A 27514-nucleotide genomic window follows, 5' to 3' on the forward strand; every position below is an offset into this window, starting at 1 on the left:
TGTTTCACTATCACTCACGGAAAGCTTGACAATCTCTTCTCTATTTTTATGTTCACTCCGTTTAACTGAATCCATGCTCACTTTTACAAACTGTTAATTATACACATATTTAAAACACATATTGCTTAGCACTTTACCAACACGTTTAAAGGGAGATGAAGACTGTCAGACAAGGCCAAAGTTACATTAATCTTTTTACGCTGATGGAAGTACATTTACAAATATCTACTCTTAGAGGAGGGAGGGCCTGCTGCCAGAAATTCAGGAGTAGGTCACCTTTACTCACAAACAGAGCTGTGTGAATCTGGGCTTTAAAGGGAGTCTATTCTAAACCCGAGATACAGGTATTTTCAATTGAAATTGATGTCTGATGTTCATGTGATCACCCATTAGAAGCTAGTTTATGAGGAGAGAGCCTACTGCAACAACATACTACTGCTTATATTGGCAAATCTGAAGAGAACAAAAAAAAGAAAAAATGTTAGACGCAATACTGAACCAGAAAACGAACAAATTAAGGAGTACATTATAAAATTGCTAAAACCCAACTTTAAGTGAAGGACCAAGATGTCCTGGACTTGCAACCAATTTACAAGCAAGCATCAGTCGACGAGTGGTCCTTAATTTTTTATTTCAAAACATTTTATTAATTACATATTCTGCATGAAAGCTCTCTTCATTGCATGTCTCCATTATTTAATGTAAGAACACTTCTGTTTGATGTGTAGGGGGGAAGGATATAAATAAATAGGTTATAGACATAACATATAAACATCTCCTTTACCCCTCTTCCTTTTCGATTTGGTGGAATTTAGTGCAACCGAAAAAAGAAACGTGCATATTTTTCTCAACTTTTAAATTACGTAAACTGTCACCAACCATACGGTCATACTTTGTCTCTTCACCTCTGTGAAAACAAAAGTTATTCCAACCAAGTAGACTGAGATTTGATGGCAGTCTGACAGATGTTCCTTTCTGATGATTTCCAAGTGGGTAGTTGAATTCCACTCCTGAGATGCAATGTGTGTAGCTTGAGAGCTACTGAAGTATGAAATACATCTGTTCTGTGGTGGCGTCTGATGCTGCTCTCGTTGCGCACTGTCAGTGAATGATGGGGGTTCCTAGATATAAAACAAAAAGCTGTTGTGGGGACTAACCCTGGGCCTAGATAAAACCTTACAAATACTGCTGCCTCTGTGGATAGAAGGGACCCGTCAACATATACCAGAAAGGCTCCAGTTTGGCCACAGCACTCAGTTATGATTCTGCTCCGGTTCCATTTGGGTTGTTCTCTGCCTGGAGTTAAAAAACTAGTCAAAGCAGAATGCTGGCGTGTGCTCATCCATTTGCTGGGCTCACCTATTCACTTGAAACTGCTTAGGGACACCACAAGTAATCTTCACCAGCACTCTCTATGGATGTACCACTTTGAGGCACTAATATCTAAATTGGCCTCCCTTACCCACTAGCACTTAGCCAACAATTAAATTCTCCCTGACAGCGAACCAACAGGAAAAAGATACAGAAGTGTGGGCCATGGATCAGGGAGGTGCACGACATCTTGCAGAAGGATTTGCTGGGTTCCCTGGTACTTATTAATTGTTTTTTAAATACAAAGAGTGTATTGCTGTTCAAAGTTCGTACATGAATGATGCTTGCTAAATTCTTTACAAACAGGTCTTTTTGTTATATTCCGGAGTGAGGTAGTCATAGCTACCAATTTTCATGAATGACGCAAAATAAAATTTTCAGAAATCCGCCCAGCACCTGCTTAGCAACTTATCCCCATATTAAAGATAGGGCTCACTTTCCCTATTTCTGCCATGGTGCCCCTCTTAAAAGGTGCACCTGGCCTGACCAAGAAAATGGGCCCTATTACCATGAGTACACTGCCCCAGGACAGCTGCCAACTTGATTCACTGAAATACAGAGTGAGTGCATCTAAGCAGCTCTGTGTTTTTCTATGCAGGCAGCAATCTGGCAGTACTATAAAGAGGGCACAGAGATTCCCCTGCAGGCAGGTGCAGTGAGTGACTACATCTACCAATTATGGGATGTCTGGAGAAAGTCAATAGCTTTCCCCCTTCCAGGAGACTGCCATCAGGGACGTGCTAACATTGCACCACCTTTTTGTGGCGTACTGTCACTGCGCCTCCTAAGGGTTGGATTGCCTCTGCTTCTGTAATAAGGCAAGGGTATAGAGTCAAAGTAACTATCTTATTTGCATTGGTCCATGCCCCCATGCTAATAAGGAAACACACTCACGTTAATATCTCTTAAAGTCCCTTCTGTAATACCAAAGTGCCCAAAGGCACACAAAGCGGGCACATACACCTGATGCACCCTCAGGAAACTTTGTGTAATATAGCCCCAGGACTGCAAACTTGTGCGCCAGGTGACTGCATTTTGCACTAGAACAAAACATTTGAATAGATTCCCTCTGAAACCCATGGTTCATTCAAATCTACTCTGTCACTGTAGCACTCAACACATACCTTTTGCATCTGTCTCTCAGGCAACTAAAAATTCAGTAGTGTTCCATCACATTCTGTTGGTTGAAATCACAATACTTAAATTGCAATTAGAGACAATTCAGGTTGTTTAGTGCACAGACAACAAAATGACACCACACGGGCCAGCACATCTATGTGGGGAGTGAAAACAGTGTACAAGTAAAATGTGGCCCATCTCTGGTTCATCAATTGCATAAAATAGCCAAAACACTCAATGCAATACAAAAATCTACAATGCATCACAACGGCTGCAAAAGCACTCTTCCTTTTAATACCTGGATTACTTCCAATGAAACTCATTCCATGCTGTTATAACAGTAAAGTTATCGCAACATGTCTGAAAATATCCCATAGTATACGGTTCGTTTTTGCAGATTGAGTAGAAACAAACAGATTAGTTGTTGGAAGTGTGTTGACTTTTTCTGCCAGGCCAGTTGTTTTCAGGACCTTATCTATGATAAATGTATAAACACAAGTAATCTGCAATCTATATAAACACAAAATACCGACTATCCATAGAGTTTGGGAGAATAGATTGTATTTCATCCAGCGGTATGAAAATATTTTTCCTGCTCTTCAGTGATAATGGAGGACTGCTGAAAGATCTAGGAAAACTAACTTTTAGTAAACAGAAGGCTGCAAAATCGCAGTCTCATTGGAAACGTTTACAACAAAGCCCCTTTAACTCGCCAGTCTTGGGACAACAGAACTTGCAATTCCCCATCATCACTTTCGCTATTATCATCGTCTTGTTCTTGAGAAGTTCCAGATTTCATGGCACTCAAAAACGCGTCTTTCAACATTTCCTGACGATTTCGTAGAAGCTCAATACGACGGTAACACTCCCTGTAAAATTTAAAATCAGTGAGTTGGTTTATATTCACAGGGAAAATGTTTTATCTATTAAGAAGTTACATACCTGTAAAAGGAGGTCACTGCAAGGATATCCTTTTTGGATTCATAATCTCAGGATAATTCCGTCAAAAACGTACATGTTCCACAAAAAACAAAAAACTTTGAAAAAAAAATCTAAAATGAGAAATAACAGCTGAGGATGGACCGCTAACTTCTAGAGGTGCCTGCTACTTTATGCATTATAGCTGGTGGAGTTTATGTTGAGGTAGGAAAGTATAACCAAGGGTAACCAATTCACTTCAGTTTTCTAGTTTTCTGTAAGAAGTCAGACAGTAAACCTCTAACTGGGGGGAGGATAAGCTGTTTAAGAATACAGGGTAGAATCACACAAAATCTATTGTTACAGCTATAACATTTCCTTCTACAGCAAGGGATGCTGATTTATTATCTGAAAATATATTTCATACTTGTAACTAACTAGTACGGAATTGTAAAAATTCCTTTTTTTTTTTTTAAGCCAAGTGGGATATTGAGGAAGGCTTATCGTATTTAAGTATTGGTCCCCGAATCCAATTCTAATTGGTACTGGACACAAAAAGTGTGCAGTGAACACCAAGTTACAGCTCTACAAATAAGCTACTAAAGGGGTACTTCAAAGGAAGCTGCAGTTACCGCTTGTTATTAAGTAAAATTGACTTTTTATCTACCTCGGAAAGGTCTTTCAGCTTTCTGGTTGGACAATTTTGTACAGTTCAATCCATCCTGGAAGGTGTCTAGACTCTTTTGAAGCCTCTTTTACTCTCCAGATTAGGAAGTAGTGAGTGACCGGGTGCGTATGTGTTTGAACAGGTATGTCTTGTTCAACTCGAGTAGATGGATTTTGGAAAGCATTAGGCAAACAGAGCTGGGTTGCAATGAAACAGACCCCAATATAGGCAAAATGAAAAGGATGTGTTATGAAAACAAGTCATGGATGGAAAACCTAAAATCCCTCAGCCATTGAAAGAACGTGGATTTTTCTCACCCTCCCTGTAGATGCAGAGGATCCAATAAGAAGAGCCATTTGTCAAGTCAATTATTTGGCTTCAAATCGATGTTTGCGTTCAAACCCAATACTGTTCAACTTTGGATAAAGTTAATTGCCAGGCTGCAACTGGTGTCCTGACCTGAGGAAGTTTCTTTTCAGACCTTTGAAGAAATCTTAAATTACTGCAATTGTGAGAAGTTACCATTTAGGGGGGGTTTCAGACAGGCAGTAATAGTTAAAGGTTGAATCTTGATATCTTCGCATTAAAACCCTGACTTTGGAGGGTAACACACCTAGGGCCAGAGCGATGAGGAGCTCTCAGCAGTGAGAAGCAGGACTTACTGCCCTTCAGCCCCATTCTTCGCCCATGCTCTCTGGGCCATTAGCTACACTGAGAGGCGAGCCAAACATTGTAGTGCTGCACTGTATGCCCTGTGACTCAATGGCCACAGGTGCTCAACTGGAGAGGAGGTTCTCTTGCTTAATGAACACGGGAGGCCATCTTGAAAGTTGGAACATATTGAGCCTGACATAAGCTTATTCTTCTGCTTCAAGGAGGCTCTGGGTTGACCCAAATGTTTTTTTCTTTCGATCACACCCTGCAGGTAGTTTCCACAAAGGGCACATGCTTGGCTATTACAAGAGAAGAAATGACATTGCATGCAGGTTCAGACTATGGCACTAACATGTCAGCTATGAGGATTAATTCCAAACATGCATTTGCCTGGTATACTTAAATGTTTCTTCTTGCTGCTGTGTTCCTGACCACAATCCATACAAATAGAGTGTCTTTAACTTGGCACAAGGGAGCGATTTTGGGAAGATAAAGGGTAAGAGTCAGGCGGAGGGTGACAAATGGTGAATGTATTTGAGGTCAAAGGCAATGTGGAGGGGAAAGGTGGATTGGAGAACCATAAGTTGAGTGTGCCAAAGCCCTCAAACCAAGATGAAACTCAAGAGCTAGGGGCACACTTGATCAGTGTCTCCAAATTTCATTAAGTTGAATCACCACCATCGCTTTCCTCATTTTGTGACCAGCAGAGGAGCTACAAATGTCTCCAGCGATCTCCTTTCCACAGCTGGAAGGGGCAGTGAAGAGGCATTCGCAGATCTATGACTCTCAGGAATTGAAAGGTTTACTGGAACGCTGTGACAGTCTGTAAGGAAATGCCTCCTTGGCATGGTTGCCCCCTGACTTTTTGCCTTTGCTGATGCTATGTTTACAATTGAAAGTGTGCTGAGGCCTGCTAACCAGGCCCCAGCACCAGTGTTCTTTCCCTAACCTGTACTTTTGTATCCACAATTGGCAGACCCTGGCATCCAGATAAGTCCCTTGTAACTGGTACTTCTAGTACCAAGGGCCCTGAAGCCAAGGAAGGTCTCTAAGGGCTGCAGCATGTCTTATGCCACCCTGGAGACCTCTCACTCAGCACAGACACACTGCTTGCCAGCTTGTGTGTGCTAGTGAGGACAAAACGAGTAAGTCGACATGGCACTCCCCTCAGGGTGCCATGCCAGCCTCTCACTGCCTATGCAGTATAGGTAAGACACCCCTCTAGCAGGCCTTACAGCCCTAAGGCAGGGTGCACTATACCATAGGTGAGGGTACCAGTGCAGGAGCATGGTACCCCTACAGTGTCTAAACAAAACCTTAGACATTGTAAGTGCAGGGTAGCCATAAGAGTATATGGTCTGGGAGTTTGTCAAACACGAACTCCACAGCACCATAATGGCTACACTGAAAACTGGGAAGTTTGGTATCAAACTTCTCAGCACAATAAATGCACACTGATGCCAGTGTACATTTTATTGTAAAATACACCCCAGAGGGCACCTTAGAGGTGCCCCCTGAAACTTAACCGACTATCTGTGTAGGCTGACTAGTTTTAGCAGCCTGCCACAAACCGAGACATGTTGCTGGCCCCATGGGGAGAGTGCCTTTGTCACTCTGAGGCCAGTAACAAAGCCTGCACTGGGTGGAGATGCTAACACCTCCCCCAGGCAGGAATTGTCACACCTGGCGGTGAGCCTCAAAAGCTCACCTCCTTTGTGCCAACCCAGCAGGACACTCCAGCTAGTGGAGTTGCCCGCCCCCTCCGGCCAGGCCCCACTTTTGGCGGCAAGGCCGGAGAAAATAATGAGAAAAACAAGGAGGAGTCACTGGCCAGTCAGGACAGCCCCTAAGGTGTCCCGAGCTGAGGTGACTCTGACTTTTAGAAATCCTCCATCTTGCAGATGGAGGATTCCCCCAATAGGGTTAGGATTGTGACCCCCTCCCCTTGGGAGGAGGCACAAAGAGGGTGTACCCACCCTCAGGGCTAGTAGCCATTGGCTACTAACCCCCCAGACCTAAACACGCCCTTAAATTTAGTATTTAAGGGCTACCCTGAACCCTAGAAAATTAGATTCCTGCAACTACAAGAAGAAGGACTGCCTAGCTGAAAACCCCTGCAGAGGAAGACCAGAAGACGACTACTGCCTTGGCTCCAGAAACTCACCGGCCTGTCTCCTGCCTTCCAAAGATCCTGCTCCAGCGACGCCTTCCAAAGGGACCAGCGACCTCGACATCCTCTGAGGACTGCCCCTGCTTCGAAAAGACAAGAAACTCCCGAGGACAGCGGACCTGCTCCAAGAAAGGCTGCAACTTTGTTTCCAGCAGCTTTGAAAGAACCCTGCAAGCTCCCCGCAAGAAGCGTGAGACTTGCAACACTGCACCCGGCGACCCCGACTCGGCTGGTGGAGATCCAACACCTCAGGAGGGACCCCAGGACTACTCTGATACTGTGAGTACCAAAACCTGTCCCCCCTGAGCCCCCACAGCGCCGCCTGCAGAGGGAATCCCGAGGCTTCCCCTGACCGCGACTCTTTGAATCCAAAGTCCCGACGCCTGGGAGAGACCCTGCACCCGCAGCCCCCAGGACCCGAAGGACCGGACTTTCACTGGAGAAGTGACCCCCAGGAGTCCCTCTCCCTTGCCCAAGTGGAGGTTTCCCCGAGGAATCCCCCCCTTGCCTGCCTGCAGCGCTGAAGAGATCCCGAGATCTCTCATAGACTAACATTGCGAACCCGACGCCTGTTTCTACACTGCACCCGGCCGCCCCCGCGCCGCTGAGGGTGAAATTTCTGTGTGGGCTTGTGTCCCCCCCGGTGCCCTACAAAACCCCTCTGGTCTGCCCTCCGAAGACGCGGGTACTTACCTGCAAGCAGACCGGAACCGGGGCACCCCCATCTCTCCATTCTAGCCTATGTGTTTTGGGCACCACTTTGAACTCTGCACCTGACCGGCCCTGAGCTGCTGGTGTGGTGACTTTGGGGTTGCTCTGAACCCCCAACGGTGGGCTACCTTGGACCAAGAACTGAACCCTGTAAGTGTCCTACTTACCTGGTAAAACTAACAAAAACTTACCTCCCCCAGGAACTGTGAAAATTGCACTAAGTGTCCACTTTTAAAACAGCTATTTGTCAATAACTTGAAAAGTATACATGCAATTTTTATGACTTGAAGTTCCTAAAGTACTTACCTGCAATACCTTTCGAACAAGATATTACATGTAGAATTTGAACCTGTGGTTCTTAAAATAAACTAAGAAAATATATTTTTCTATACAAAACCTATTGGCTGGATTTGTCTCTGAGTGTGTGTACCTCATTTATTGTCTATGTGTATGTACAACAAATGCTTAACACTACTCCTTGGATAAGCCTACTGCTCGACCACACTACCACAAAATAGAGCATTAGTATTATCTCTTTTTACCACTATTTTACCTCTAAGGGGAACCCTTGGACTCTGTGCATGCTATTCCTTACTTTGAAATAGCACATACAGAGCCAACTTCCTACACAGTCGATTCTCAAAGTGTAATCTGAGCAACCCTTTGTGCATTCCATTTTCTCATGTGCAAACAAACAAGTGGATATATGCTAGTTAGGAAATCTACTCAGAAAGTGTAATTGAACTTGCTAACTTTACAGTTTCTATTTTTCTCCATGGGAACAGTAGATTTCCCAATGGGGAAAACTCTTTTTTTTAAATACCCATGAATGTTTAAGTTTCTGGGTGTGCAGAAAAAACAATGGAATTCTGGCCCCAGGACACACCCTACTTGCACTACATTTACTCACATGAGAATATTTGCCCCCGTATGTGTAAGCCAAAATCAAATGTGGAAAATGTGTCACATGACATTTTGATTCTGACACTACCTTGGTGAATATATCTATATGTAAAATATAATTGTCCAGCCCCTGATACAACTGTTTATAAACTCATGAGTTAGGCAAACAAGGCACAGAGCTCGACAGGTGATGTAATTTGCCAAAGATTATACAGGGCATTCAAGTGGGTAAGGTCGTACGGTGGCAGCAGTTTTCTTGACGATCAGTTGGCATCTTAGGTGCTGTACAACGACAATAACCTGAGTTTGTTTACAGAAACAAAACATAACGTACTAACGACTTTACAAAGAAAAAAAAAAAGAAGTTGATAGTTGCCAGAGCAATGCACAACATGCTTCCTTTAAAAATATGGTAAGAAAAGGAGCAAGGGCATTATTAGAACACTAATGTCCCCAAAACTCTACTGTAAAGAGAGTTCACTCATTATGAAAGTGCTGGCATATTCAGAGACATACTGTGACCATAAAGCCTGCCTAAACAGAACCTATTCATAAACAGGGCCTCTGGATACACTGAGAATGCACACATCCAAATATATGGCACAAACACAAACCCTGCAGTAATATGAGCAGGTCTTATCAAACTTATGATATAATGACAATGCTACCATAATCGGTCTCCTCCCTGCACAGCACCAACTAAGACAAGCAGATTATTATTATTATTTTACATAACAAGGAGGTGTTGGGGGCAAATAAAGGAGAAATGAGATGTTTGGGCTGGGCTGTTCTTCCAGGGGCTGGACCAAGACTGTCCGGCACATTAATGGGTTCGGTCTGAAGAAGCATTGTGGACGGACTGGAGTATGACCACTGTAATTATCAAAGGCTGATAATTCAATTACTCACTTGTTACTTTTTAGTTTTTCTCAGTGGAACCTCCTTAGGTGGGACAGATGTACACAGGCTGTGCCACTAGACTTAAGTTGCTTCATGGTGACTAGGTCCAAAAACACCAAAACAGTCTGAAGTTTATTATATTCTTATGTAGATGGGGCCCGGCATGCAGATTGGGCTGAACTGTTCATACTGGAGGAGGACCAAGACTGATTTACATATGACTGGTATTTGTCAGGAGTGCCACAGTGGGCAAAAAAATGAAAGCAATGAACTGGTTTATGGCCCCAGTAAATACATGTGGCTGTGAATCATTCAAGCATTCCAACAGTCCCTTTTTGTGTTCAATATAAAGACTGTTAGTGCTACATGAATTAAGAACATAACATATACAGCCATCCGTAGCCTCTACCCATCATTCACTATTCTACACTAACATTCACAAACACCACATCTTAAGTGCCCTGAGGAACTGCATAGAAAATGTATTGTCAACATTATTCAGTTTCTGCACAGTAACAACATGTATAAAATGTATTTAAACAAGTGGGGTGTGTATCTGTTTATGGATATTATACTTTCTATGAATCATTAATACTATCACTCATGTAAAGGGTCAAAGACACAATATGAACAGACATGCACGCCATAATGCACTATAATGTCATATGTAAGGTAATTTGTTATATTGTTTTTGACTATTCCAAGGTTGTATAGAAATACTGTTTATATGTAATCGTACTGGCAAGATGGGCCAGTTAGTCAACATCCAACACTGATATCTGCAGTGATTGGAAGGTCACAATTGGAAACCCAGCAAGGCAGACTAAGAATTCAATTCAATGAGGTAGGTCAAATGAGTAGCATTAAATTGGGTAATAACATCATCTGCTATTTACGGTGCTCAGAAATGGCAGCAGCACTTTATGATCCACATTTAACCAAAATTATTTAAAATTAAAATAAATAGCTGCTTATTCTCCAATTACTTTTAATCATCCAGGGTGTCATGTATGAGGCTATTAATAAAGCCGGGGGGAATTAAAGATTGAGTTACTTTCTATTGTTATAAATTTCACTTTAAATTTAAAGTAAATGTACAAAAATGGATGGGGAGGAACAAAGAGAGAGATGAGAAGAGGAAAGAAATGACTAAAGAGCAACGTGGTAAGAGACTAAACAAAAGAGCAAGGGAGAAACATTGAGAGGAAACGATCATGCTAAGGAAGCTTGAGGTGTTCCTTGCTGCAGCAAAAGAATGTATAACTTCAAGGACTTTACTTCCCTATCTGTAAAAGTCCCTTGTGTTTCCTCTCTTTTCATCAACAACAAAAAAGATCTCACATTGATTTGCTCTACAGTTATCAGTTCTATTTCCACTAGTATGCGGATGATGCACAAGTTTACAGTGTATGTCACTGAAGTTCGTGCGCAATTTCCCCTCACGTTGATAGGCCTCACTGACCTTAAATGAAGGAGGAGAGAGACAAGTCTCAAGAAGAAGGATGCCAAGACAGAGACCAAGATTTCAATTCAGGGTTCAATGCATTCACTAAGAAGGCAAAAAAATGGTGTTTCAAGTGCTTGTCAAATAACTGGAAGGAATATAGGAGCTCTGTTAGACGTAAACCTAAACTTAAACTTAAATCCCGATCTGCGCAAAGCTTTTAAATCCTGATTCTTTCAAGTAACATTTTCACTATTACTACAGTATAGTCTGTTAAATAAATGTGTAACTATATGCTAATTTTCTCAAACCAAACAGAAAATTGTACATTCTGTGAGTGAATTACATCTAAAAAATACAAAACATTGTTTAAGGTAAGATTTCCAATGGCAATATTTTCTGACTGTCCTTCTCCTGACAAATTTGATCAAAATATTTCAGACTGCTTTTAATCTGAAACACATTCTCCTTTCAACTCACCACAATCAATGCCCCACAACAAATTTTAGGGAGTGGGGGATAAAATACATACCACAAGACCAACATCCATTAGGACAAAGAAGAACTAGTGCATCAGGGCGGAGAAAGAAATATGACCTACTCACATCTGATCATCAATTTCTTCAATCTGACGGTCTAATCGTCCCTCTTCATCCTCTTCTGCCACAATCGCTTCGGACACCTGTAGCAGTGAATGGTTAATATTGCTTCAGATTTCGGAAAGAAGAAGAATCCGAACTTTAAACAAAGCAAGCATGAATACAGAGATGAAAATTCCTGCACAACTGGGACAGCAAATCAATGACAAACTGCAACTGTTTGGCAATTTCTGGCCTGACGACTACTATTTTCCACCGGTGGAACTGAATACCTGTGATCCTTCAGACTCTGCTGGAAGGTGTTCCGGGTCCCTGAATGTGTACTGCCAATCATTAGTTAGGATAGATACTGTCCCTCCAGATGATGTCTTGGTAGGCTGGGAGAATGATGTGGAAGTAAAGTGTACCTCGCGTGCCCAGGCCTTTGTACTTCTGCCCCTGTAGCCCATAAGGGAATCAAATCTCTTACTTACTTGAAACCCTAGATCTCAGTCATTGAAAATGGCACTGAATTTTCTGACACGAAGGAGAGAGAGTCTGTGTGTGTACGCATACATAAACACATTTTTATGATGCCTGTACAAATCTAAGCCACATGTAAATAAACAATTGTTTAAACAAACAATAGAACAAGCATCAGCAATAGCAAATTACATGGCCCTCCCATGCCTGGTATTTTTAATCTGTTTTGTATACAATACGAAATAGACATTTAATGTTTAAATAAAATAAAAGGTAAACATGCCTCTATCTACAGGTAGCGTGTGCATGGTTGAAAGAAAAAGTAAGTAAAAATTACCCATTGCAAAAACTACAAAACATGGAATTAAACCAGAAAGAAAAGCAGAGACAGGCCTATCAGCCCTGGCACTAAAGTGCACATCTTTTTAGGAGGATTTGCACATGTGCAAGAGCAAAATGTAGTCCCTTAAAGTGGTGCCAGCCAATGGCTGAACTCAATTATTAACAGTCATTGTGTGAAAAATCATTAGAACCACCTTTTGACAATAGATTTTGAGAAATGTCTTAAAACAGCAAAAGTGTGCCCATAACAGGTAACATTTTCCATCTCCCTTTACATTTCTTCTAAAACAAATGAAAGCAAATAGTAAATTCTGTCAAACAATATTTCACAAAAAATGAAAAAGGGAAAATGTAGCCGTCATGAAGGTGTTCCCATCATGCCTTCAGGGTCAATTAGTTTATTTTTATGGCTCACTGAACAAAAGACTTTCAACAACTACAATACTGACTGAACACTATTGTTGTTTTCATACAATATCTTTTGAAGTCAGCTTCGTAGAGAACATTAACATTTTTTTCATTCTGTTTTTCACCAGAGGGTAACTTTGGTGAGATTGTTTTCTCTAACATCAGGCATGCTCTCTTCCGTAAATGCCCTTCTTGTATGGGAACGGCATCATGGGAGGATAAACATAACGTCTGCATCAACTGAATGCAATTTCAGAGGAAAACCAAATAAACAATGAATACCAGTTGTGACAAACCATTTCAGCTAAACCACATATTTAGAATGTTTATGATGTATGGTAGTTCTCATTTTGTGAAAACCAATGCATAGGATGTTTTCGTAAAGGTGAAATTAGATTAATCTTGAATATAAGCTCTCAAGATTTGCACACCTACTTTTCCCCTCTTTACCCATATTCTTCTCACACCCTTTAACTTGTTCATGTTTCCACCTATTTTCTCAAACTTCCATTCCAAACGATTCCCCTGAACTACTTTTCCCTTTTTTCACTATTTTCTACACTCCCACATTCCTTAACCCTCCATCTCTAATTGAGAAATGAACATGGTCTACATTCATTACAATCACTGAATTCTGCCTTTTACTCTTTCCCATTGGCAAGTGGAAGCATGTACAAGATCGGTCTCTTACAAAACCTGAAGCACAGCGGGCCATGCTAAATTTCTTTTTCTTGAGGAAAATATTTTTAACTCACTCTTTAGCCACCATCTAATACTGAAAACCCTATAGCCCCATTTCTAAAAATTGAGCTACAAACCAGTCTCAACATCAACATCTTTGTTTGGGGTAGTGGAGAGAAAACAATGGGGGAAATAGAGATTGACTGTCAGAAAAAAGGATGTAAACCCCTGTTCATCAATCCAAGGTCAACTCACTCCATTTCTGGCTAAACGAGGCCAACTGCCAGCAACCTTGTCTACACCTCTCAAAGAGAACTAAAAGTTGATCATGTAAAAGGTGACTACCAAGCTGGTATTCTCTGTCTTCTCTATCTTCAGGCAGGTCCTCTGCAAGGCCCACAAATGTGAGGAGTCCCTTGAGGCTGCTGATGAGACCAACTAAATCAGCGCTTGTAGTGACTCATGTTGTTGAAATCAGACTCCAAGCAGTTGGAGTGGCCCAGCTCTGTATCAAACTCGAGGGAGTTGTCACACTTTTTCTCCAAATGTACACAGCGCCACACAGCATTTCCAGAAATTGTGCCTGGATGACATACCCTTAAAATTAAGTCAGCCTTATTCAGAGGTGTTTCTATAAGGCAACACCAGGCAGCAAAAAAAAACAAAAAACACAGATTTCTGATGACCTTCCTTTGGATGAAAATTTGCTTTGCTCCGTTTCTCATTTCTCATACAAAATATAACCTGAACTGAGACAACCACTTTGGTACAACCTAAGGAAAATAAGCTGGCCTTGGGCAGTGATGTTCTATGTATTTGGAACAACTCTGAGGTGACTTTTAACAATCGTCACAAGGGTCTTTTCATCCTAAGACTTTGTAAGGGTTGATTTAATCGTTTTCCCAATAGAAGAAACAATACTGATGTAGAATTTAAACAAGAGATACATGCTCTAGAATATAGACTGCAGGACACAGACTCTTCTCTGTAAAGTAGTCAAACATTTATATAAAATGGCAACTATCAAACCAGTGATGTGCTTTTTAGAAACAAGGGAGAAAACATTTCAAACGACCAACATAAGTGTGGTTATAACTTCTGACTGTTTAGCTGGGTCAGAAGTGTTTTCCTTCTCTACAGTTTGCCTTTGAACATGCCAAGTGTTTCAGATACTCTTCGGTTCACACAAGACCAAGAAGGTGAATGGAAAAGACATCTAGGCCATTAGAAGGAAACCCTGTGGCTGAGCATTGTCCCTGTGGGACATGCACTATGTGTGCTTTGACCTCTATTGTTATATAGGTCGTACTCTGGAACAACATGGCCTGGACCAAACATCATACCAAATGCAAGTCTGTGCATCTAATTTGTTGAGTGACATGTCCATTAAATGTGTCATATATTGGTATGATGATACATAAGGTGAAAACAAGGATGCAGTAACACCGTTGCATTTTTGAGTAATTGATAGTCTTAATAAAATTAGTTACACAGTTTGAATATATTGACTTTACTAATGAGCTTAGTGCTCTAATGTGGTTCCAGCCTAGTGCCTTAAAGGAGGTCAAGTACAGAGCTGTGAAAAAAATGACACGTGACCACTGGGTTCACTACAATTAATCATACCCAACAGTGATTGAATTAATGCATTAATTGAGTCCCTGGTTCACAGATGTACTAAGTTGTCTGTGTTTCATCCCATGAGAAAGTTGGTGCTCATCATCAGGACTATATTTAATTGGCCTGAAAAAAGGACTGCAAGAGACAGAGGGGAGAGGAGATAAGAAACCTATCAACGATAAGGCTGAGGCAGTCTCACAAAAATGTAACATAACAAAGAGATATGGGGAAGGGTGAAGAGGCACCCTGTAGGGTGAATGTAAATAAGCTGGAAAGCAAAAGAGAGCAGCAACACCAGCAAGAAATTCTATATTCAATAAATGTCCAATTCCATAAAAGAAGAAGAATGTGCTACATGAGTGAATGGAAAGGTGCTGTAGGAAACAAATGAAAAATTCGATAAGAAAGGAGTAATGTATAGAGGCCGTCCTGTAAAATGTATCTGTGGAAGACGAGTAGTCTAACAAAAATCAGAAGGTGCTCATAAGGAGACTTAATTGGAGGAGCGGGGACTCAAGAAATTACTACAATGAGTTGGTCTAGGCAGAAAAGCAGGCAGTAAGGCGATAAAATGGAAAAAATAGTAAAGAAAAAAGAAAACAGGAAAGAGGGAAAAGGAACAATGTGGCAACGTTTAGAATTGCCAGGGACCATCAAGAAGGCGGGGGGAAGGGAGGTGGGGGTAACTCTAGTTCATATTGCTAAAGTTGCTATGGCTGCCAAGGTAGTCTGCAGGTACCAGTGTATTTTAATTGTCTGGATAGTTCTCTCTGATAAATGTCATTTTTTGTAGTCAACTTCTACAATCCGGTTTGTGAATAGGGCTGCCAGAATGAAGTTCTATTCACCCTCCTGGAGATCTTAAAAAAAGAGATCATTTCTTTTGTTCAACAATTTTAAAGCTACAGTAGGGGGGATTTTAATGCCAAACTGGGCCTCCATCCAACCCTTCCAGGTACCATTCTGCTGAGGGACTATCATTATAACCCAGGAATTGTGGATGTTAGGTTGGCGGAAGCTCTATGAAGTAGTCACCAGTCTTGGTCTGGTCATTGTAATTGAAATAAATTGGTGATCTTCCCACCCAGAAACCAACCTTTGGTGGTTGGGGCTAAGGGTCAGTGACTGACTACATTTTTGTTACTCGGGATCTGTGCAATTTAGTTGTGTCAGGGGGGTGTGAGGGAGAGGGAGCATAGTGACCACAACCCTATTGTGATGACTCTGAGCATTCCAGTTTATTTCCATTCAGGAGAACGTTTTGGGTCTAAGGGATTAGCCATAAAAGAAGAGGGTCTCAGGGTCAGCTGGGGTAAGGCCCATATTCCATCCCTCCTGTCTTCTTTAGTAAAATCACATAATAGTCTTTTTATGGATTGCCTACTGTTGGTGATTTTTTCCGCTAGTGTAATCCTCTCTGCCTTTGGGAAATTGGATTGCTCAAAAAGGAACTTGATCAATCCTTGTGGGAAATCTGGCAGTAATTCTCACCCACAGTGGTTTGATGGTGCTTGGAGGGCTGCATATAAGAACTTGCACTTTTGCTTAGGATGTAACCTAGAGATAAACTTATTGTAGCTGCTGCTAGACGTGATTGCCAATGGACCATAAATGAAAGGAAGCGGGATAATAAAAGGGAAACCTAGGGAAAGTTTGTAGAGGCCTGTAAACTGACGGATGCCTCAGGTTTTTGGTCTAATGTGAATAAAGGGTCCCTTTATGCTGCACCCTCAGAGGGCCTAGGAGCTAATATTCCACCTGATTGTTGGTTTACCCATTTTAGAAGTTTACATATATAGAGGTAGCTCTGGGATTGAGCATTAGTGTACCCTTGCCTGCCTCTGGATATTAGATTTAACTTAGAAGAGGTGGAGTTGGCTAAAGAGGAAAGTCCAGCAAGGAAAGCACCATTGAGCCATTAGACCTTCATAAAGAGAATACCACCCTTGGGGCCCCTATCATTACTAACATCCTAAATGCAGCTGTCATAGAGGGCATACCTGTGTCGTAGAAATCGGCCTGTATTGTCCCCATATTTAAAAAAGGGAATAAAAGAGACCTGAGCTGTTATAGACCTATATCTCCGCTGGACTCTGTGGTTATGATTTTGGGGCACGTAATTCTGCACAAAATCGAAACGTGCTGCAGACAACAACATACTCAGCTATGCGCAACATGGGTTTCATGAGGGTCAGGGAACCCTTGAGCAGTATTCAAATTTAAATGTAATCATTGGGAAGTATACAATCGCAAAACATGGAACCCTTTATTTGGCTTTTATGGACCACACTAAACTCTGGAGAATTCTGTCAGAGAGGGGTTTGCCTTAATCGATTGTTGATTTTTTTTTTTAAGGGTCCTTCATGAGGACGTCAATGTGTCTGTCGGGTATAGCATGGAGGGTGACTGTACCAACCCTTCTCCCCTTCATAGGGGCATGAGACAGGGATGTGTTCTGGCTCAAATATTGTTTCTTTTATACATAAGATGGCTTACAATCTGCCTCAGCATCACAGATCACTGACTGCCCATCGATTAATGACAAGCTGGTGTTGTGTCTTCTATATGTCGACTATGCAGTCCTGCTTGTACGGACAGGGAACGTTGTAAGGCGTCTTATTAATACTTTTGTTAAGTACATGGATGACCCAGATTTTGATGTTAACATTACTAAAACTCATATGGTCTGTGGAAAGCCTTGACCAAAAGTTATTCCTTTTCTGACAATAAAGGGGCACCCAATTAGTCAAGTGAATGAGTTCTCCTATCGAGGGATCACCTTTGATTATAAGGAGAGCTGGCTTCATAACCAGCTCCCCTTATGCTCCCGCTTTAACTCCTCTGTAAGGTCTGTTTTTGAGCTGGCTGCTAGAGTAGATGATAAACCTATTTTACTCCTGTTGGAGATGTTTAAACTTAAATATCTCCCTATTTCAACTTTTGGGGCTTCGATATGGGGTACTTGTGATTTCAGTAGCCTGCTTCAAGAAGAAAATAGATCTACGGATGGGTGGGGTGGGCCTGGGAACTCTGCATTTTCTTCTTCATGAAGAACTTGGTATCGGTTACGTGGAAGACCATAGTAAGCTTGCTCCTTTCTTATTGTGACTGTCTGTTTAGGAAAACAAATACACATAATTTAGTAGGGAGCTAATCTTGGAATGCTAGTCCTGTGACCAGGGTCAGAAAAAACCCTGGCTTTGTTACAAAAGAATACTGCAAATAGGCTGGGCAAGCCAGACCTGTTTTTCTCTCCATTCGCACTGCCTAAAGGAGTAGCCATTTGGGCTAAGAAATACTTTTTTTCAATAGCAGCTGTGGATAGAGAGATGAGGGAACTTGTTATGCCCGCTGTGAGATCCTACTTAATCTATAAGACTGGTTCAGGTATTGAACCCTACCTTTCTCAAGTCGAAAACGTCTGGGAAAGGACACTTCTGACTAGGTTTCAGGCCGGTTCTATTAGGTGCACTTTCTGTTTCCCTTAAGGCCAGTTCAATCCGAACCTCATTATGACAAGCTCTTGTGATAATTCTTCTGCACCTTAATGCATTTTACACTTTTCTGTAAGTATTACGCTCCTTTTAGGTGAAGGCATTTATTGCCACTTTTAAAAATTTCTGGGTTTCGTCAATGCAGACCTGCTTTTTATATGACTAACGAGCCTGTTGTGTGGTCTGCCAAATGCGCCTTTTTAAAAATTGCACTCCAATGGTGCATCGATATACGTTTTAATATTCAGGAGGCTTTTCTTACCATTGTAGGTTTTATTTTATTATTATATGTTTATTTGATTGACAATTCAATCTTCAAGGTATGTTTGTGTTTTATTGATTTTTTTTTAATTCTATGCATTGTGAATGTTCTTTTATGATTATATATTTATGATCGAATAAAGATTGAATGAATGAATGGAACTTAATTGCAAAAAATAGTTTGGGAAACAACAATTAACACAAATTAAGTTATTACAACAATGCACTGCACTGCTAGGAATGAGTTCTAGTCACCTCCAAAGGAACAATTAGTAACAGATAAAGGCCAGACAGCAATGACAGGATGACACAGGAGACATATAGCTAGGAATAGGTTCCAACCCAATTCGATTTCAAGACCATCATAATGGAGGCTGAACCACAGAATCCACTTCAGTGCTCTTTGAGCCAAAAAGGTACTCACATCGCCTCCTCTCACTAGCTTGTCAATTCTATTATTCACTTGTTATCTGAAGTGGTTTTCCATGCTGTTTTCGCAAGTTTGCAGTTCTCGGGGAACAGGGTCAAGACTGATTTGCTTATGGCTGGGTCCAAACTGGAATGGCATGGGCAGCAAAAAATCGATGGGTTTAGGCCCAGATCTCTGTACTGGGGGTGAATGTTTGACATTGTTCATCATTCCGTCCATCACTTTTTCTTTTTGCAGGCTATTTAGGAGCACCAATGGTATCATACTAAATTGCGCGCAGCAGTCACAACTGTCAAATCCTCTGTGGCTGATGATGTTTTTTCAGCTGACTTTGCTTCTTCGGAATGTTTTCTCAATTCTAAGCACCTGGGCTAAAGCCCACTCAGTTGTCTTAAAGTGCATGAAGGTCCACTGAGAAAATCAGGGCAATGAACAGGCAGACCTATCCTAGCAAAATCAGTACAATGTAGCATATTGTTTTGGCCAATGACTGGACATAGCAAATACAGTGCATGAAAAGACTAGAGCGCCTAGTGCCCGGAAGATAAAATATGACACCAACTATGCTTTTCTAAAGTTAACATTGTCCACAGATCCTCAACAATACCCCTAGTAATTTAATTTGTACAGCCTTTGAGTGCAAGTTCTAGATTATGTCTGGGCTGGATTTCAACCCATAATGTGTTAGGAGCTTCTGTTTTTGGTGTTCTATTTAACGGTCTGATTCTGGTTCGGTGGTAATATGTGATCCTGACTACTGTAGGAAATGGTAAAGCTGGGGGAGACTCCACCTGCAGTATCACATCCACTATGGAGTTAGTAGGATTGAGGAAATTTCAACGGCAGATACTCCAAAGAATTAACCACTTCTCACAGAAATTAAAGCAGTTTCCATTCAAATGTAAGTCAGGACCTTATTTTAACATATCTCAGACTAGATCCTGAGTTTAGGTAGTGTGTCTGACTTCCAAAGCCCCCTCTGACCTCTTTTAGTCATGTGCAGAGGGAGAGATTTGTAACATTACTGGAGTGCAATAGTATTGGAGGCCAAGTGACAATAACAGGTAGCAACAGTGCCCAACAGGGAGCAAGCACAAATCCCCATGAAGGACCAGGTTCTCTCTTGGTTGGTCCAATATCTTTTTTGCTCAGTTACCTTCTGTTAATTCTAAAAGCACGTCACATAAGACAGCCTGATTACCGCAACACAGTATCCTTCAAAGATCAATGTGTGGCACAGTTGAAAGGCCAGTTCTTTATGATGTTCTTATATTTCTGCTGTTTGCACTGTTTTTATTCATGTAAATTAGACAGTCTCATCCATCTTCTAAGCACACATCAAAACAGCCTGACCACACAAGCGGTCAAAAGAAACACAAGTACTAACAACCATTGGCAAAGGCGACCTACTGCCTTTGGCAATGGGGTGAGGGTGGTGAACAGGAGTGAGGTGAAAGAGAGAGAGGTTGATTAGAGATTAACAGGGTGTGACAGCTTAGTATCCTCATAGACGGCTGTATAAGCAATAAGGTGGGGACACTTTATGGGGCACCTCGCTGCACAGAGAGACAAGCTGCTACTGTGTTCAAACTTTTTTTCAAGTAACACAAAGGAGACACATGGTGTCAGTTTGACGGTGTGGGTAGGAGGGGGCATGCGAAGGAGGAGGCTCTTTCCAAACAGGCTCCGGTTTCAACAAGTGGCTCTTTCCAGAGAAGGTGACTAGGACAGATGGTCTGTTTAAGAAGGAATATTTGAATTTACCTGTTGAAGGGTTCACTTGCCCTCCCTAAGCACCCGATTCCTGCTAGTCAGAGCCCTCTAAATCGAACAAGGATGGGTAAGGGGTGAGTACTCGGTGTGTGTTTTTAATGAACTTTTTAACTGTTAATATGCGCTTCTGGTCTTTGTTTTTATTAAAATGTATGCCAGTACTGGAAATAGAAAAGAGTGCCCGCCGTCTGTTTAAACAACTTGGAGTTCTTCTATTTCTGTGGAACCACTTGGCTGCAGGTTCAAATCTAGGTCTGCCGATTCAGTCTGCCCTCATCCTGCAGAGGATAAATGTTTACCTTAAAGTTTACCTTCAAGTTGTTGTTGCGCAAGGACAAGGTACATTGATTGGTAACCTCGGAAAAGTATCTTGAAAAACCAGAACTCTGCCCATGAGGTGTGATTAATTGCCTGCCCACCTCCTTCAGTTTAACAAGCAGGACACTCACAAATCTCCTCTAGGAACTCCTTGGGCTTCACCCCACCATGCTGCCATATGGCCGGCTTGACGTGAAAGTTGTTCATGGCGGAGGTGGCTGTTGTCATGCACAAGGCCGCGGAATGAGCAAAGAGAGGTGGGCAGCTGGGAGGAGATGGAGGGGGGCATCTGTGTCTAGCAGAATGCAATAACACACACAGGGGGGAGGGGCACTCCAGGCGTGCTGGAAAACGGAGCACATCAGCGAATCAGATGTAATAAAAGGGATGAACAGGAGGAACCCTGAGTTAAAGAGGCATCGCAGATGCATACAGCAATATAGCAAACAGGAACAAGGGAAAACATATGGCTAAATAAATAAATGTCAATAATTAACCTAGAAGAGTGGAGGGCTCTCCTTCCTTTGCACATGAAATATGTGGCAAGAGAAAACCCTATCAAGATGGCCACTAAAAAGTGCACGTTTTTCTCTAGACAACTTGTTGTACTTTTCCACTTCTCTGTAGAATATCTGAAATACTGGGGAAATACGATAGCTGGGAAGTAAAAAAATCGGACTAGCTCTTCTACCTCATTTTTTTAAATGCACAGAGATCTGATGCTAGGAGCGAGCACTTGTGTAAAGCGCTAATAATCAATTTAAAAAGTAGTACAAAGAACAATCGCTTTAATGGGGCTTGTGGATGAATAGCAGTAATTGGTCCCCGCTCTCAAGGCTAAAAAGACACAGAGGCATGACATATGTATGCAAATGGGGGTAAAGAACTGAAAACCGTTATGGTGACAGCAAAAGGGAAGCCTTTGGGCGGGCTAAAGCCCACTTACTATATACAACAGGTCTCTTTTCGAGACAGCACATGGCGCTGTCTAGAGCCTAGACCTAAAAAAGAAGAATTTCAAAATCAATATGTAAGTGATAACGTGAAACAAAAGGAGCAGATGAAAAATAACTTTTATGGGTGTCAACCGAAAGTCCAAGAACTGAGATAAAATGGTGTAAAAATGCAAATCATTACAAGACATTTTCCTAATGAGAGATGCTTGGCTACTAAAGAGAGAGTTACTGGTACTGATTTTGGGAACTCCTAGCCAGAGTTATAGAGGTCAGAAAACTGAAGTATAAACTATTGTATTAGCATCAAGTACCTGAAAAATACCAAGGCTAGGTAAACACCAGCGCAGATTTTTTTTTCTTCTTTTTTTAGTGAAGTACTTCATTCTCAGTTGTGCATGAAGAAATGCAAGTTAAGGAGTCTTCAATTGTTTGAAAGATTAAGGTAACCCTTTCCAGCAAATTACCACTTACTGTGTTGACTTGTCGCATCTCTTTCTGAAACTCTTCCCACTCTTTGTCCATTTGATCTTTCGGGGCATCAACTTTTCTCACCTGAAGAAACATGCAAATACTGTATTAGGGCTCTGATCTCAGTATGTCATGGGAATGCCATCAAGACGAAAAGAGCACACAAAATGCTCACTTGTAAAAAATAAATATATTTATAGCTATTAAATGTTTTACAAAGTGCATTATATTATTATTTCGCAAAATGTAATCTTACACCGTCAGAGTAGCTCAACAACTAGATAAATACATACCTAGTAGGAATAAGTAGCGTTCAAGGAAATTCCAACCAATCAAGTTTTATACTTTTACAACTGCTCATCAAAGAACTCCAAATAGAAAAGCATTTATCAAGGATTAAAAGAAAAAACACTGATCAGGCTGCGACATCAAGGTTAGAAATAGTTAGATGACAACTGAAGTCGTATATCAGTAATTACATACAAACCCTGTTCATCCATAAATTATACTTACAATGAACTATTCTATAATGTGTTTCCAATTACCAACACTAATTTTCAATAACATCAATATGCAAAAATATGGTTTGTTTGGGTTAGTCCAAAACCAAATTTGCATGACCTGGAGCTTGTGGTTTTGGTGTGTGTATATGTGAACTTTGTCTCCACCATGGTGTCCAAGTTTATTCTGATGAAACATTTGTGAGGTGAAATGAATTACTATCAAGACTTCTCCATCTCACGCATATCTGGATTAGGAATGTCACATGCTATCTCAAACAGAAATAGTCACTTTTCGAGAATCAAGAGTATTTAACAACTTTATGAATTTATAATTGTATGGCGCATCAACCAAGGGTACTTGCCCCGTGGTGTCTTACACTACTAGTGCAAGTCAGGAATCTGTTCTCAAAGCCCAATAAGAAAGTTGTAGGATTTTATTCTGTACCAGCCTGGATGATCACTGTAGCTCATCCCGAAGAAGGTAGTGCATATAGTTTTTAACCTGTAGGGTGCCTTGGACGACGTGATCTCGTCCAAGGCACCAGTTCCCGGGTGCCTTGGATGAGATCACCTCGTCCTGCACCCGGGAACTTAGGGGAGCGCTAGCACTCCCCCCCATGGGCCCGCTACCCATAACCCCCCCGGTCGTGGATGGAAGAGGAATCCCTTCCTCTTCCACCCCCGACTCCCCCCACCCCCGGCAATCTGATGACGTCGAGGGAAGAGGGCTTCCTTCAGGTAAGTCCTTCCCTTATTGGGGGTTTGAGGGAGGAAACAGACACGGGAAAGGAAAGGGTTTTTCCTTTCACCCTGTGCCTGTTTTCACTGGATTCCTGCTCAACGATCGCAGACAGGGCTCGCAATCGTGGAGCAGGAATCCCCACTAGCCTCCAGGGATTTCTTTGTGTTTCATTTTGGGAGCGACCCTTTGGGCAAGGGTCGCTCCCATGGGGGTGGGGGCTATTTTATTTCGTATCCCCCCCCCCCGGGGGGCAGATAGGCCGATTTCTCGGCCGATCTGCCCCCAGGGGGGAGGCGAAAACCACTAGACACCAGGGATTTAGATTTTGACAATCATTTTGGAAGCGGCCCCTTGGGCAAGGGTCGCTACCACAGGAGGCTATTTTTTTAAATCCTATTTTGCCCCCCCGGGGGCAGAGGGGCGAAAACCACTAGACACCAGGGATTTAGTTATTCACAATTATTTTGGGAGCGACCCCTTGGGCAAGTGTCGCTTCCATGGGGGGCTATTTTTTTTTTTTACCTATTTCCCCCCCCGGCCCTCTCTCCGGGGGCAGATCAGCTGATTTTTCGGCCGATCTGCCCCCTGGGGGAGGTGAAAACCACTAGACACCAGGGATTTAGTTTTACATATGTATTTTGGGAGCGACCCCTTGGGCAAGGGTCGCTCCCATGGCGGGCTATTTTTTTTAAATCCTATTTCGGCCCCCCTGGGGGCAGAAACCCCTAGACACCTGGGATTTTGTTTTTTCATATGTATTTTGGGAGCGACCCCTTGGGCAAGGGTCGCTCCCATGGGGGCTATTTTTTTTCCCCTATTTCGGCCCCCGTAAGGACAGATCGGCCATGTTTTTGGACGCTCTGGCCCCCGGGGGGGTCGAAACCCACTAGGCGCCAGGGATTGTATTGTGTGCTTGTGTTTTGTGTGTTTGGGGGCACCCCTTGGGCAAGAGTTGCCCCCCCCCAAAGTGGGGACTTTTCGTATTGGCTATCTCTGCCCCCCTTGGGGGCAGATGGGCCTATTTTTGTAGGCCCATCTGCCCCCAAGGAGGGCAGAAACCACCAATACGCCAGGGATTTTTCTTTTTTGTTCCCCTTTTTTTGTTTTGTGCTGGGGGTGCCCCTTTTGGCAAGGGTCGCCCCCCCCCCCCCAAAGGGGGCACAGAGCTGTTGCCCATTTCTGCCCCCCTTGGGGGCAGATCAGCCAATTTTGTTTACGCCCATCTGCCCCCAAGGGGGGCAGAATCCACTTAGGCACCAGGGATTGTGTGTGTTTTGTGTGTGTGTGTGTGTGTGTGTGTGGGGGGGGCGGCACCTTTGGCAAGGGTCGCCCCCCCAAAGGGGGCACATTAGTGATGGCCATTTCTGCCCACCTTGGAGGCAGATCAGCCTATTTTTGTTAGGCCCATCTGCCCCCAAGGGGGGCAGAAGGCACAAAGATGTCAGAGATTTTTTTTTTTTGGTTCCCTTTGTTTTTTTGGGCTGGGTCACCCCCATTCGCCCCCTTTGGCAGGGGCCGCCCCCCTAAACAGGGTACAGAGCTGTTGGCAATTTCTGCCCCACTTGGGGGCAGATCAGCTTATTTTTTGTTTAGGCCCATCTGCCTCCTAGTGGGGCAGAAGCCACTTAGGCACCAGGGACAATTTCTAAGTTCTTGGTGGCGGGGTGTTTGTCAACTGGCGAAGTATTTGTATTTGTGATTATAACAGTTTATTTCTTCTTTTTGTTCTAGTTCAAAGCTTTTGCTTCCTGTGCTGTGGATCCTTGCGGTTTTGGCAGTAGTTGTCCTGCGGTTTGCATAGTTGCGTGTTTTAGGTAAGTGAAAGCAATTTACGCCAAAGGAGTATTGTTGACATGCATAAACAACATGTTTGTAGGTGGTGTACTAAATGCAGTATTGAGTGTGAAATTGTCCTTAGATTTGAGCACAATGATATTTGTGTTGTCATATGTCTAATTTGCTTTTTTCTTTTTAGTGGGATATCATTTGTGATTGCTGTGTCTGTGCAGAGTAGTTTCTGGTGAGCATCTTTTTCAGGCAAGAGAGTGGTATAGTTTTTTAGTACATAACTCTTTGCGATAAAGCTACACTTTGTTTATTACTTATTTTAATGCTAGTTGTTGTTGCCAATCCATTTGTTGTCAGTGAGGATCATGGCTAGCCGCAGAGTGACCGCTCAGCAGGCTGTTGGAATGCTCTTTGAGTCGTCTTCAGACCATGATTACGAGACTGACTGCATCTGAGGCAGAGGAGGAAGTGAGAGATTCTGGCAGTGAGTTTTCTGTCCAAGAGTATTCTTCTGATGAGGAAGCTACTCTCAGTGCAGATGAAGGGCCTGTTGTAGAGGAGGTAATTGATGTGCCAACAGTGCAGCACCCTGGGGCTGAAGGGTTTCCCATTAGAAGACCTGACACCTGGATTGCCCCAAACATGGAGCAACCAGTTACCTGCATTTACTGGTCTCCCAGGGTGTATAGTCAATATGGAAAACTTTTTGCCTGTCCATTTCTTTCACTTGTTTATGGACTATGTATTTTGGAAGAGATTGTGGAGCAGACTAATTTGTATGCATAGCAATATTTGAGGGACAACGCTGCCAGATTTAGGCCTCAGTCTAGAGCTACTCAGTGGGTTCCCACATATCTGGAAGAGAGGAAAAAGTTTTTAGGTTTGGCTTTTTTGATGGGGTTGATCAGGAATCCATCACTGGCTTCTTATTGGTCTACTGGTCCCTTGATGGCAACGGCTATATTTCCTGCAACTATGACACGTAATCGCTATTTGCTTCTTCTTCGTATGCTGCATTTTGTAGACAATGCTTTAGCCTTGCCACGAGATCAACCTGATGGTGACCGTCTTTTTAAGATTAGGCCTGTCCTTGACCATTTTGTAGATCGGTTTTCAGAGGTCTACGTTCCAGGCAAAGAGATAAGTGTGGACGAGTCTTTGGTCCTTTTCAAGGGGTGTTTAGTTTTTAAGCAGTACATTCCTAGTAAGAGGGCATGGTATGGGATTAAATTGTATATGCTGTCAGAAAGCAGTACAGGATATGTGTATAATTTCCGGGTCTACACTGGTAGGGATTCCAGTATTGACCCTCCTGGTTGTCCGGCCATTTTTGGAGTTAGCGAATAAATTGTGTGGGAACTTGGTAGACGACTGTTTAACAAAGGTCACCATTTGTACGTAGATAATTTCTACACTGGAGTGTTGTTCAAGGAGTTGTTTAGAGTGGACACTGTTGCTTGTGGCACAATCCGTTCTAACCGGAAAGGCTTTCCAAGGGAGCTTGTCTGTAAAAAAACTTGAGGGGGGACAGTGCAGTGCCTTGCGGAATAACGAGCTGCTAGCTCTGAAATTTTCAGACAGAAGGGATGTGTACATGCTATCTACCATCCATGATGAGAGTACTTCCCCTGTGACTGTTTGGGGTCAGGTTGCGGAAGTGCGCAAACCTGCGTGCATTTTGGACTACAATAGGCACATGGGTGGTGTTGATAGAGTAGATCAGAGGTTAGAATCTTACACTGATCTTCGTAAGTCTTACGTGTGGTATAAAAAGTTGGCCCTACATTTATTTCATTTGGCAACTTTTAATGC

General features: G+C 42.5%; 1 protein-coding gene across 2 annotated transcripts in view; it reads right to left on the reverse strand.

Annotated features, from left to right (window-relative positions):
• Positions 1 to 614: 614 nt before the first annotated feature.
• ZNF830 (zinc finger protein 830) overlaps positions 615 to 27514 on the reverse strand; it is a 262366-nt gene continuing 235466 nt past the window's right edge. For both annotated transcript variants that reach the window (XM_069219545.1, XM_069219544.1), the window contains exons 8-10: positions 22673 to 22753; positions 11463 to 11539; positions 615 to 3359 (exon numbers count right to left, since the gene is read on the reverse strand). In XM_069219545.1, the coding sequence (XP_069075646.1) occupies positions 3179 to 3359; positions 11463 to 11539; positions 22673 to 22753 (339 nt within the window). In that variant the 3' untranslated portion in view covers positions 615 to 3178. The remainder of the gene's footprint in view (positions 3360 to 11462; positions 11540 to 22672; positions 22754 to 27514) is intronic.

The sequence above is a fragment of the Pleurodeles waltl genome, chromosome 2_2 (assembly GCF_031143425.1).
Source record: "Pleurodeles waltl isolate 20211129_DDA chromosome 2_2, aPleWal1.hap1.20221129, whole genome shotgun sequence".
Taxonomy (NCBI): Eukaryota; Metazoa; Chordata; class Amphibia; order Caudata; family Salamandridae; genus Pleurodeles; species Pleurodeles waltl.